This window comes from Penaeus vannamei, chromosome 12 (assembly GCF_042767895.1).
Source record: "Penaeus vannamei isolate JL-2024 chromosome 12, ASM4276789v1, whole genome shotgun sequence".
NCBI classification, from domain to species: Eukaryota; Metazoa; Arthropoda; class Malacostraca; order Decapoda; family Penaeidae; genus Penaeus; species Penaeus vannamei.
This window is the reverse complement of record NC_091560.1, coordinates 6716340-6731339: the sequence shown is the minus strand read 5'-3', so window position 1 is coordinate 6731339 and position 15000 is coordinate 6716340. Positions and strand designations below refer to the sequence as shown.

Sequence of the window (15000 nt, the reverse complement as noted above, 5' to 3'; positions counted from 1 at the left end):
GCCCATCTCTCCCTCTCCTCTTTACCCATCTCTCCCTCTCCTCTTTACCCATCTCTCCTCTTTGCCCATCTCTCCCTCTCCTCTTTACCCATCTCTCCCTCTCCTCTTTACCCATCTCTTTCTCTCCTCTTTACCCATCTCTCTCTCTCCTCTTTACCTTTCTCTCCCTCTCCTCTTTACCCATCTCTCTCTCTCTCCTCTTTATCCATCTCCCTCTCTCCTCTTTACCCATCTCTCCCTCTCCTCTTTACCCATCTCTCTCTCTCTCCTCTTTATCCATCTCTCTCTCTCTCTCCTCTTTACCCATCTCTCTCTCTCCTCTTTACCCATCTCTCTCTCTCCTCTTTACCCATCTCTCTCTCCCTCTCTCTCTTTATCCACCTCTCTCTCTCTCCCTCTCTTTATCCATCTCTCTCTCTCTCTCTTTATCCATCTCTCTCTCTCTCTCCTCTTTACCCATCTCTCCTCTTTGCCCATCTCTCCTCTTTGCCCATCTCTCTCTCTCCTCTTTACCTCTCTCTCCCTCTCCTCTTTACCCATCTCTCTCTCTCTCTTTCCTTTACCCATCTCTCCCTCTCCTCTTTACCCATCTCTCCTCTTTGCCCATCTCTCCTCTTTGCCCATCTCTCTCTCTCCTCTTTACCCATCTCTCTCTCTCTCTCTCTCCTCTTTACCCATCTCTCCTCTTTGCCCATCTCTCCTCTTTGCCCATCTCTCCTCTTTGCCCATCTCTCTCTCTCCTCTTTACCCATCTCTCTCTCTCTCTCTCTCTCTCCTCTTTATCCATCTCTCTCTCTCTCCTCATTACCCATCTCTCCTCTTTGCCCATCTCTCCCTTGCAACACAGACCTTCTCGATGCAACAGGGGAAAATGTTGACCTTCGCTGCACTGTGTATCAACGTGCGGAACACTTCTTCACGTCGAGGCATGTCAAGATTCACTTCGGCCTGCCAAACAGTGTGTGAATTATTATTGTTGTTAAGTGTTAGTATTATCTTTATTATTATTGTTATTTTTATTTGTTATTTTTATTATTGTTGTTATTTTTATTATTGTTGTTATTTTTATTATCATTATTATTATTATTATTATTATTATTATTATTATTATTATTATTATTATTAATATTAGTATTAGTATTATCATAGTTATTATCACTATTATCACCTTTATTGTCATTACTTTTTTATTATTATTACTATTATCATTGTTGTTGTTATTATCATTATTATTACTATTATCATTATCATTATTATTATTATTATTATTATTATTATTATTATTATTATTATTATTATTATTTTCATTAGTAGTAATAGTAGTATCATCTCCATCATTATTATCATTATCATTATCATTATCATTATTGTTGTTGTTACTGTTGTTTTTTAATTAGCATCGCTCTTTCAGTTCTTTTTTAGATTGTTATTTTTTCATATAATTCATTTTATCAATCATCAATGTTACAGAAATGAATATTGTCGGAATGAATCTTACAAAAAATATAAACAACTTAATATCATATTGTTAGCATCAATCTCATCGTCACTAATATCACAGTTGATATCATAATTGGAATTAACCAACACTTTGTATCGACGACGTCTATTAAAAAAAAAAAAAAAAAAAAAAAAAAAAAAAAAAAAAAAAAGCAGTTTACCAGAAAACCAAAAAAAAAAAAATATATGAGCTTTTTTTCTTTTTTTCTTTTTCTTTCTCTTTCTCTTTTTTTTTTTTTGAGGGGAAGAGGGGGGGTCATCGTAGCATTTGTAATTAAAAAAGTTTGAGGGGAGGGAAAGTCTGGCCTCTTTGATATCTTACTTAAAAGAGATAGAGAAAAAAAGGAAGGATTTATAGCACTAAAAATACTTTTCTCTTCTCTGTCTTTTGTAATCATCTTTAATATTGTTTTATTGGTACTATCACTTTTGTAATAGTAGTAGTATTGTAGCTATTATTATGATCATTTATATCACTATTATTATCACCATTACTATTATCCTCTTCAGCATCTTCATTATTATCATTATTACTACCATTACCATTATCATTATTGTTATCGTTATTATTATTATTATTATTATTATTATTATTATTATTATTATTATCGTTATTATCAGTGTTATCATTATCATTATAATTATTACTATCATTATCATTAGAAGTAGTAGCAGTATTATTACTATTATCATTATTATTATAACCATTATTATCATTATCATTATTATTATAACCATTATTATCATTATTATTATTATTATTATTATTATTATTATTATTATTATTATTATTATTATTATTATTATCGTTGTCATTACTATTATTATTATCATTATGTGTATTTGAATTTTTTATTATAAATATTTTATAGCATTTGACATAAGTCGATCATCTACATTTGCTATTGTCGTCTATGGAATAGATTGCTTTCAGAAATTGAAACTTCTCCGACTCCTGGTAAGTTTAAAAGGTCAGTTAATATGGTTTTACTACGTAAAAAGTGAATTTTGACATCTCTTTCTTGGCTGTTTTTTTTCACCCTACACTGGTACCAAAGGCGTCAGTGTAGGTGGTATAATGCTCAAATAGTTCAGTGTGGCTCTTTATATGGCTTACCATAATAATAGTGGTAGTTGTAGATGTATGAGTAGCATCATCATTATCATTGCTATTATTATGACTGCTACTATATTACGTTGGTACTGGTGTTCAGCAAACACCAAAATACCACCAGAACACCAGTCCACGCCACCAAAATAACCAGCGACTCACCCCGGGGTAATCGGCGAAGGAGCACACCTGGATCATAAGCGTGTGTTTCATGCAGTAGGCCGAAAACACACTCGAGTTGATGGTGTAGGCCTCTGCCACTGAGGATGGCGGGGGCAGCCGGACGTGGAGCAGCATGTCGATCCAGCTGAGTTGCGAGGACGTCTTGACCACCACCTGGAAGGAGGGAGGGAGTGTGAGTGAGAGGGCTGGAAGGGAGGGGTTTGTGGCGAAGTCGTAAGGGGAGGATGGGAGAGGGGGAGTAAGAGGTAGGTATAGGGAGGGGAACGAGAGGGGGGTTGGGAGGGGAGGATGGATGGAGGGGTAAGGGGTAATGAGAGGGGTTTTGGGGGAAGGAGTTGGAGGGTGTGAGGGAAGAGGGAGAGGGGGAAGTAAGGGAGAGGTAGAGAGGGGAACGAGAGGGGGTTTTGAGGAGGAATTTGAGAGGTTGAGAGGGGAAGTCAGGGGATAGAGGGAAGGGGAACGAGGGAGGGTTTCGAGGAGAGGATGAGTCAGTAGGAGGGGAGTGAAGTGAAGTGAGGTATGAGAGGGAATAGGAAGGGGCTGAGTAAGAAGGAAGTGGAGAGTGGAGTGAGTGGGATTTGTGAAGGGAATATGAGAGGCCCTCATGAGAAAAAGGGGGAGGTGAAAGGGGAATGCGAGAGGGGGTGAGTTAGGGGTGGGATGGGGGAGGAGGGTTTCCAGGCTGAATGATTCAAGCAAGAGAATGGGCAGATTGGGTGGGGAAGGAAATGTGAATTTGTGTGAGAGGAGTGAGATGGATCTATATTCATTTTGAGGTGTAATAGTAATAATGTAAACATCAACTATGATGTCTAATTCCATTCCTTCATAATTATTCTTCAGTAAAAGACCCGTTTCAGAAGCCACCCGCTGCTGATCCACTCTCTCATACGCGTCGATTTTGGCCGTCCATGAGCCAGTGTCCATGAACATGCTATTTTCCCGTGGAGAATACTCATCTGTTCAATAACGCCACTCGTTAACACCTGAAAGAATGAGGCCGTGATGTCTACGGGGATATATCGAAGCATCTGAAACAGGTCAAAGAGTGCCCTATACTTTTCACGCTGTGGACGGGAAAAGTACACATGTTGAAAAGGACTCAGGGGTGATTACAGCGCCGTGATAATTGTCCACGTATAATACACATGAAATCTCACTGATACCAAAGGTTTTATCTGAAAGCATGTTGTGGTACCCCCGACAGACGGAAAAATCGATGCACGGGCCACGCTTTATAATATACTTCTTCTTCCTTTACATTATTTTCTTCTGTTGGGCGACAATTGTTTTACTTCTTGATTTACGGATCCGCCGCTCTTGTTTTTTTCCCGATTTTCGAAAATAAATATAATTCAGAAATCAACTTCTTTTCCTCCGCCGCACCTGATCCGATGCGATTTGATTCCGAAGTTCTTTGATCAGTTCTGTCAAAAATCATTCTGTCTGTGTGTACATGAACAATACCGATTCCAGACGTAATGTAGTGTTGTCATCGGTATTACTTTTTTGTACCGCTTGTCCAAAAGAAAGTCAAAACACCCAATTATTTTCATTTTCATTTTGCGACCGTCTGTCAATTTCAGAAATAAAATCCGTAAAAGAAGGAATTAAATAATTGTGACCTTCCTTCCCCTACCCTTATCTAACTCCTTCACTGACCTATTTTTTCCTCATTCCACTCCTACCTCCCTTCCTTCTCGCTTCGTTTCTTCCGCTTCCTTGACTCTCCGTTCTTGCTTTCCCTCTCCCTTCTCTTCCCTGTCCACTCTTTCTACCCTCTCTATCACATAACTTTCGTCGTCATCCTTCTTTTCCTTCATTTTCTCATTCTCCTTGACGTCCTCTGTTCTACTTCCTTCTCTTTCTCTTCATTCTTCTCTTTCTTCTTTTTGTTCGTCTTTTCCTTTGCCTTTACTCCACCTCTACTTCCATATCCCACTCCTTCTCATTCTTTTCCCCTCCCCTTCCTATTCTCCTTCCTTATTCCCTTTCACCCATATGAAGCTATTAACTCTCGTATCTACAAATGTACAATCGTCTCACAGCCATTTAAACTTCCTCCCTGGCTGCATTCGGACGCTTATCGGACGCTATAACCAAAGCAGGCTAGAGCCATCTTTTCCACTGGCAATGAAAAGGTAGCGCGAAGTCACCCAGAGGCGAGACACGGCGCAAAGCTCCACCCACTCCTGTGACGTAATGGGAATACCCGCGGTTGACGGCTAGATTTTTTACTGTATTGGTATTTTTTTTCGACTGGAACACAGTATGTTAGAATGTAATATCCCATATGTTTATTTAAATTTATGGTGGGTTGTGCTGTGTTATAGATACCCAATATAAGTACGAATGTACGTGAAAATAGCCGAGGTATGGAAAATGCATCTAGCAGCTAAATAAATGTGTACTCAGTTCCTGTCGCGTAGACTGTAGCCATCAGGAAAGTAGGCTTAGGTCTCCCGACGGCTTAACTGTGTTTAAAGCTATTTACTTTCCGTTTCCCTTTTTGATGTTTGATCTTCCCTTCCTTCCTCTTCTTTCACTTCTTCATCTTCATCCTCATCTCCTTTTTTTCTTTTTCTTTTATCTTCTTCCTCGTCCTCCTCCTCCTCTTCTTCTCCCCTATCCTCCTACTATCCTCTCCCCTATCCTCCCCCCCTTACCCCTCCTCCTGCAACGACCCTCACCTGGTCCCTCGACGCCACGGAGATGACCCGGAACGACCTGAGCACCGACCAGAAGTTGGTGAGCTCGAGGTACGTCCCCTCCTCCAGTCTGACGGCGCCCTCGGAGATCACCACCGTTAGGATACTGTTGAAGGTGACGTTGCCGCGCCTCAGGAGGATGCTCTGCCGCAGGAGGGACGCCAATCGGATCTTGGAGAAGGTGGATGTGGCGCCCTCGTGGTCGAACTCGATCTGGTGGATCTGCGGAGGAGATAACTTGGAGACTCGCGGGGAGACAGAGGTTGGAGGGAAGTGGGGAAGTGTGGAAGTGGAAGCATATGTGTAGGGGTGGAGTATGGGTGAGAGCACGTGTGGGGGTAAGGGAAAGGTGAAAATATGGAGGAGTGTGTAAGGGTAGGGGGTAAAAGAGTGTAAAGCTAAGGTCACACTAGTCTTCTCTGTCCTGGGATCCATGGACAGCCTCGTCGAAGTCTGGTCAGCTGACCAATCAAAAGCTGTAGCTGGACAGACTGCAAGTAAGTGGAAGCGTATGTGTAGGGGTGGAGGTGCATGGGTGGGAGCACGTGTGCGGGGATAAGAGAAGGGTGAAATTGTGTAGGTGTGTGGAAGGGGAGGGGGAGAAAGAGTGTAAGGCTAAGGACACGCTAGTCTTCTCTGTCCTGGGATCCCAAGAACCTCGTCGAAGTCTGGTCAGCTGACCAATCAAAAGCTGTAGCTGGACAGACTTCGGCGAGACTGTCTTGCGATCTTAGGCCAAAGGAGACTTGTGTGACTTTAGCTTCAGTGGGAGTATGTGTGAGGTAATGGGGTGGAAGCGTTTGTTGAGATGTCGATACACCTATATACCCACTTACATGTACAAGTATATACTAATAACCGTAGAACGATTATTGAAGCAACAGTGAAAATATAAAGTTATGAGGTCCAAGCAGTTCGAATTAAATACATGGGAAGAGAGGGAAAGAATGTGAGAGACAGAAGCACCGAGAGACAAGAGTCGAGAAGAAAGATTAGACAAAGCCCATAAAAGTGGAGAGCAGAGGCAATTAGACTGATAACGAAAGCGAGGAGGAAAAAACGAGAGAGCTTAAAGAGATAAGCCCGCACATAAAAAAAATTCCCATAAGGCAGGCAACCGTCCTACCCTGACTCCCACGTGGATGTCGTTGACTTCGACGGGGGACATGAAAGTCACGTTGACCATCGTGTGGAAGTCCACCACCTGCCACTGGCTGCCTTCGTCCGTGATGTTCAGGTTGTCCAGCTGGTTGACGGCCACGTTGCGCAGGTTGAGCGTCTTGAGCGTGCCGCCGTGGAGCCTCTTGACCGTCGAGTTGGTGAGCTCGACGGCGGTGACGAAGGCGCAGTCGATCTTGTCCAGCTCCGAGTTGCGCAACACGAGCGTCACGTCGCACGCCTGGCGCCCGCCCGCGTCGCCCTCGGCGGCCTCGACGCTCTGCAGGGGGGCCACGGAGCCGCCCTGGATGTAGTCCAGGTCGAGCGTCTGGTCGCACGGCGCCGAGAACACCTGCAGGCTCCTCGCGTTCCGGACCTTGACTTCGCTGAAGCCACGGATGTTCTCGGCGAACACCTCGACGGGCTGAGAGATGGACGTTGTTAATAGATAACAGGCAGATAATTGAGAGTTGTTAATAGATAAAAGAAAGATAAATGAGAGTTGTTAATAGATAAGACAGATAATTGAGAGTTGTTAATAGATAACAGACAGATAAATGAGAGTTGTTAATAGATAACAGACAGATAATTAAGAGTTGTTAATAGATAAGATAGACAATTCGGGACGTTGTTAATAGATAACAGACAGATAATTGAGTTGTTAATAGATAACAGACAGATAATTGAGAGTTGTTAATAGATAACAGACAGATAATTGAGAGTTGTTAATAGATAACAGACAGACAATTAAGAGTTGTTAATAGATAACAGACAGATAATGGAGAGTTGTTAATAGATAACAGACAGATAATTGAGAGTTGTTAATAGATAACAGATAGACAATTGAGAGTTGTTAATAGATAACAGACAGATAATTGAGAGTTGTTCATAGATAACAGACAGATAATTGAGAGTTGTTAATAGATAACAGACAGATAATTGAGAGTTGTTAATAGATAACAGACAGATAATTGAGAGTTGTTAATAGATAACAGACAGATAATTGAGAGTTGTTAATAGATAACAGACAGATAATTGAGAGTTGTTAATAGATAACAGACAGATAATTGAGAGTTGTTAATAGATAACAGACATAATTGAGAGTTGTTAATAGATAACAGACAGATAATTGAGAGTTGTTAATAGATAACAGACAGATAATTGAGAGTTGTTAATAGATAACAGACAGATAATTGAGAGTTGTTAATAGATAACAGACAGATAATTGAGAGTTGTTAATAGATAACAGACAGATAATTGAGAGTTGTTAATAGATAACAGACAGATAATTGAGAGTTGTTAGTAAATAACAGACAGATAATTGAGAGTTGTTAATAGATAACAGACAGATAATTGAGAGTTGTTAATAGATAACAGACAGATAATTGAGAGTTGTTAATAGATAACAGACAGATAATTGAGAGTTGTTAATAGATAACAGACAGACAATTGAGAGTTGTTAATAGATAACAGACAGATAATTGAGAGTTGTTAATAGATAACAGACAGATAATTGAGAGTTGTTAGTAAATAACAGACAGATAATTGAGAGTTGTAAATAGATAACAGACAGATAATTGAGAGTTAATAGATAACAGACAGATAATTGAGAGTTGTTAATAGATAACAGACAGATAATTGAGATTTGTTAATAGATAACAGACAGACAATTGAGAGTTGTTAATAGATAACAGACAGATAATTGAGAGTTGTTATTAGATAACAGACAGATAATGGAGAGTTGTTAATAGATAACAGACAGATAATTGAGTTGTTAATAGATAACAGACAGATAATTGAGAGTTGTTAATAGATAACAGACAGACAATTGAGAGTTGTTAATAGATAACAGACAGATAATTGAGAGTTGTTATTAGATAACAGACAGATAATTGAGAGTTGTTAATAGATAACAGACAGATAATTGAGTTGTTAATAGATAACAGACAGATAATTGAGAGTTGTTAATAGATAACAGACAGATAATTGAGAGTTGTTAATAGATAACAGACAGATAATTGAGAGTTGTTAATAGATAACAGACAGATAATTGAGAGTTGTTAATAGATAACACAAATAATTGAGAGTTGTTAATAGATAACAGACAGATAATTGAGAGTTGTTAATAGATAACAGACAGATAATTGAGTTGTTAATAGATAACAGACAGATAATTGAGAGTTGTTAATAGATAACAGACAGATAATTGAGAGTTGTTAATAGATAACACAAATAATTGAGAGTTGTTAATAGATAACAGACAGATAATTGAGAGTTGTTAATAGATAACAGACAGATAATTGAGTGTTGTTATTAGATAACAGACAGATAATTGAGAGTTGTTAATAGATAACAGACAGATAATTGAGAGTTGTTATTAGATAACAGACAGATAATTGAGAGTTGTTAATAGATAACAGACAGATAATTGAGTTGTTAATAGATAACAGACAGACAATTGAGAGTTGTTAATAGATAACAGATAGACAATTCGGGACGTTGTTAATAGATAACAGACAGATAATTGATTGTTAATAGATAACAGACAGATAATTGAGAGTTGTTAATAGATAACAGACAGATAATTGAGAGTTGTTAATAGATAACAGACAGATAATTGAGAGTTGTTAATAGATAACAGACAGATAATTGAGTTGTTCATAGATAACAGACAGATAATTGAGAGTTGTTAATAGATAACAGACAGATAATTGAGAGTTGTTAATAGATAACAGACAGATAATTGAGAGTTGTTAATAGATAACAGACAGATAATTGAGAGTTGTTAATAGATAACAGACAGATAATTGAGAGTTGTTAATAGATAACAGACAGATAATTGAGAGTTGTTAATAGATAACAGACAGATAATTGAGAGTTGTTAATAGATAACAGACAGATAATTGAGAGTTGTTAATAGATAACAGACAGATAATTGAGAGTTGTTAATAGATAACAGACAGATAATTGAGAGTTGTTAATAGATAACAGACAGATAATTGAGAGTTGTTAATAGATAACAGACAGATAATTGAGAGTTGTTAATAGATAACAGACAGATAATTGAGAGTTGTTAGTAAATAACAGACAGATAATTGAGAGTTGTTAATAGATAACAGACAGATAATTGAGAGTTGTTAATAGATAACAGACAGATAATTGAGAGTTGTTAATAGATAACAGACAGATAATTGAGAGTTGTTAATAGATAACAGACAGATAATTGAGAGTTGTTAATAGATAACAGACAGACAATTGAGAGTTGTTAATAGATAACAGACAGATAATTGAGAGTTGTTAATAGATAACAGACAGATAATTGAGAGTTGTTAGTAAATAACAGACAGATAATTGAGAGTTGTAAATAGATAACAGACAGATAATTGAGAGTTAATAGATAACAGACAGATAATTGAGAGTTGTTAATAGATAACAGACAGATAATTGAGATTTGTTAATAGATAACAGACAGACAATTGAGAGTTGTTAATAGATAACAGACAGATAATTGAGAGTTGTTATTAGATAACAGACAGATAATTGAGAGTTGTTAATAGATAACAGACAGATAATTGAGTTGTTAATAGATAACAGACAGATAATTGAGAGTTGTTAATAGATAACAGACAGACAATTGAGAGTTGTTAATAGATAACAGACAGATAATTGAGAGTTGTTATTAGATAACAGACAGATAATTGAGAGTTGTTAATAGATAACAGACAGATAATTGAGTTGTTAATAGATAACAGACAGATAATTGAGAGTTGTTAATAGATAACAGACAGATAATTGAGAGTTGTTAATAGATAACAGACAGATAATTGAGAGTTGTTAATAGATAACAGACAGATAATTGAGAGTTGTTAATAGATAACACAAATAATTGAGAGTTGTTAATAGATAACAGACAGATAATTGAGAGTTGTTAATAGATAACAGACAGATAATTGAGTTGTTAATAGATAACAGACAGATAATTGAGAGTTGTTAATAGATAACAGACAGATAATTGAGAGTTGTTAATAGATAACACAAATAATTGAGAGTTGTTAATAGATAACAGACAGATAATTGAGAGTTGTTAATAGATAACAGACAGATAATTGAGTGTTGTTATTAGATAACAGACAGATAATTGAGAGTTGTTAATAGATAACAGACAGATAATTGAGAGTTGTTATTAGATAACAGACAGATAATTGAGAGTTGTTAATAGATAACAGACAGATAATTGAGTTGTTAATAGATAACAGACAGACAATTGAGAGTTGTTAATAGATAACAGATAGACAATTCGGGACGTTGTTAATAGATAACAGACAGATAATTGATTGTTAATAGATAACAGACAGATAATTGAGAGTTGTTAATAGATAACAGACAGATAATTGAGAGTTGTTAATAGATAACAGACAGATAATTGAGTTGTTAATAGATAACAGACAGATAATTGAGAGTTGTTAATAGATAACAGACAGATAATTGAGAGTTGTTAATAGAAAACAGACAGATAATTGAGAGTTGTTCATAGATAACAGACAGATAATTGAGAGTTGTTAATAGATAACAGACAGATAATTGAGAGTTGTTAATAGATAACAGACAGATAATTGAGAGTTGTTAATAGATAACAGACAGATAATTGAGAGTTGTTAATAGATAACAGACAGATAATTGAGAGTTGTTAATAGATAACAGACAGATAATTGAGAGTTGTTAATAGATAACAGACAGATAATTGAGAGTTGTTAATAGAAAACAGACAGATAATTGAGAGTTGTTCATAGATAACAGACAGATAATTGAGAGTTGTTAATAGATAACAGACAGATAATTGAGAGTTGTTAATAGATAACAGACAGATAATTGAGAGTTGCTAATAGATAACAGACAGATAATTGAGAGTTGTTAATAGATAACAGACAGATAATTGAGAGTTGTTAATAGATAACAGATAGACAATTCGGGACGTTGTTAATAGATAACAGACAGATAATTGATTGTTAATAGATAACAGACAGATAATTGAGAGTTGTTAATAGATAACAGACAGATAATTGAGAGTTGTTAATAGATAACAGACAGATAATTGAGAGTTGTTAATAGATAACAGACAGATAATTGAGAGTTGTTAATAGATAACAGACAGATAATTGAGAGTTGTTAATAGAAAACAGACAGATAATTGAGAGTTGTTAATAGATAACAGACAGATAATTGAGAGTTGTTAATAGATAACAGACAGATAATTGAGAGTTGTTAATAGATAACAGACAGATAATTGAGAGTTGTTAATAGATAACAGACAGATAATTGAGAGTTGTTAATAGATAACAGACAGATAATTGAGAGTTGTTAATAGATAACAGACAGACAATTGAGAGATGTTAATAGATAACAGACAGACAATTAAGAATTGTTAATAGATAACAGACAGATAATTGAGAGTTGTTAATAGATAACAGACAGACAATTAAGAGTTGTTAATAGATAACAGATAGACAATTGAGAGTTGTTAATAGATAACAGACAGATAATTGAGAGTTGTTAGTAGATAACAGACAGATAATTGACAGTTGTTAATAGATAACAGACAGATAACTGAGAGTTGTTAATAGATAACAGACAGACAATTGAGAGTTGTTAATAGATAACAGACAGATAATTGAGAGTTGTTAATAGATAACAGACAGATAATTGAGAGTTGTTAATAGATAACAGACAGATAATTGAGAGTTGTTAATAGATAACAGACAGATAATTGAGAGTTGTTAATAGATAACAGACAGATAATTGAGAGCTGTTAATAGATAACAGACAGATAATTGAGTTGTTAATAGATAACAGACAGATAATTGAGAGTTGTTAATAGATAACAGACAGATAATTGAGAGTTGTTAACAGATAACAGATAGACAATTGAGAGTTGTTAATAGATAACAGACAGATAATTGAGAGTTGTTAATAGATAACAGACAGATAATTGAGAGTTGTTAATAGATAACAGACAGATAATTGAGAGCTGTTAATAGATAACAGACAGATAATTGAGTTGTTAATAGATAACAGACAGACAATTGAGAGTTGTTAATAAATAACAGACAGATAATTGAGAGTTGTTAATAGATAACAGACAGACAATTGAGAGTTGTTAATAGATAACAGACAGATAATTGAGTTGTTAATAGATAACAGACAGATAATTGAGTTGTTAATAGATAACAGACAGATAATTGAGAGTTGTTAATAGATAACAGACAGATAATTGAGTTGTTAATAGATAACAGACAGATAATTGAGAGTTGTTAATAGATAACAGACAGATAATTGAGAGTTTTTAACAGATAACAGATAGACAACTGAGAGTTGTTAATAGATAACAGACAGATAATTGAGAGTTGTTAATAGATAACAGACAGATAATTGAGAGTTGTTAACAGATAACAGATAGACAATTGAGAGTTGTTAATAGATAACAGACAGATAATTGAGAGTTGTTAATAGATAACAGACAGATAATTGAGAGTTGTTAACAGATAACAGATAGACAATTGAGAGTTGTTAATAGATAACAGACAGATAATTGAGAGTTGTTAATAGATAACAGACAGATAATTGAGAGCTGTTAATAGATAACAGACAGATAATTGAGTTGTTAATAGATAACAGACAGACAATTGAGAGTTGTTAATAGATAACAGACAGATAATTGAGAGTTGTTAACAGATAACAGATAGACAATTGAGAGTTGTTAATAGATAACAGACAGATAATTGAGAGTTGTTAGTAGATAACAGACAGACAATTGAGAGTTGTTAATGGATAACAGACAGACAATTGAGAGTTGTTAATAGATAACAGACAGATAATTGAGAGTTGTTAATAGATAACAGACAGACAATTGAGAGTTGTTAATAGATAACAGACAGATAATTGAGAGTTGTTAATAGATAACAGACAGATAATTGAGAGTTGTTAATAGATAACAGACAGATAATTGAGTTGTTAATAGATAACAGACAGACAATTGAGAGTTGTTAATAGATAACAGACAGATAATTGAGTTGTTAATAGATAACAGACAGATAATTGAGAGTTGTTAATGGATAACAGACAGATAATTGAGAGTTGTTAATAGATAACAGACAGATAATTGAGAGTTGTTAATAGATAACAGACAGATAATTGAGAGTTGTTAATAGATAACAGACAGACAATTGAGAGTTGTTAATAGATAACAGACAGATAATTGAGAGTTGTTAATAGATAACAGACAGATAATTGAGTTGTTAATAGATAACAGACAGATAATTGAGAGTTGTTAATAGATAACAGACAGACAATTGAGAGTTGTTAATAGATAACAGACAGATAATTGAGAGTTGTTAATAGATAACAGACAGATAATTGAGAGTTGTTAGTAGATAACAGACAGATAATTGAGAGTTGTTAGTAGATAACAGACAGATAATTGAGAGTTGCTAATAGATAACAGACAGATAATTGAGAGTTGTTAATAGATAACAGACAGATAATTGAGAGTTGTTAATAGATAACAGACAGATAATTGAGAGTTGTTAATAGATAACAGACAGACAATTGAGAGTTGTTAATAGATAACAGACAGATAATTGAGAGTTGTTAATAGATAACAGACAGATAATTGAGAGTTGTTAATAGATAACAGACAGATAATTGAGAGTTGTTAATAGATAACAGACAAACAATTGAGAGTTGTTAATAGATAACAGACACGATTGAGAGTTGTTAATAGATAAAAGACTGATAATTGAGAGTTGTTAATAGATAACAGACAGACAATTGAGAGTTGTTAATAGATAACAGACAGATAATTGAGAGTTGTTAATAGATAACAGACAGATAATTGAGAGTTGTTAATAGATAACAGACAAACAATTGAGAGTTGTTAATAGATAACAGACACGATTGAGAGTTGTTAATAGATAAAAGACTGATAATTGAGAGTTGTTAATAGATAACAGACAGACGATTGAGAGTTGTTAATAGATAACAGACAGACGATTGAGAGTTGTTAATAGATAACACAGATAATTGAGAGTTGTTAATAGATAACAGACACGATTGAGAGTTGTTAATAGATAAAAGACTGATAATTGAGAGTTGTTAATAGATAACAGACAGACGATTGAGAGTTGTTAATAGATAACAGACAGATAATTCAGAGTTGTTAATAGATAACAGACAGACGATTGAGAGTTGTTAATAGATAACAGACAGACGATTGAGAGTTGTTAATAGATAACAGACAGACGATTGAGAGTTGTTAATAGATAACAGACAGACGATTGAGAGTTG

General features: G+C 35.4%; 1 protein-coding gene across 1 annotated transcript in view; it reads right to left on the bottom strand.

Moving 5' to 3' along the window:
- LOC113821678 (uncharacterized) overlaps positions 1-15000 on the bottom strand; it is a gene marked incomplete at its 5' end in the record, with an annotated part of 24370 nt that overhangs the window by 3155 nt on the left and 6215 nt on the right. The window contains 4 exon segments of the mRNA XM_070128395.1: positions 850-948; positions 2774-2947; positions 5485-5724; positions 6629-7084. Of these exon segments, the coding sequence (XP_069984496.1) occupies positions 850-948; positions 2774-2947; positions 5485-5724; positions 6629-7084 (969 nt within the window).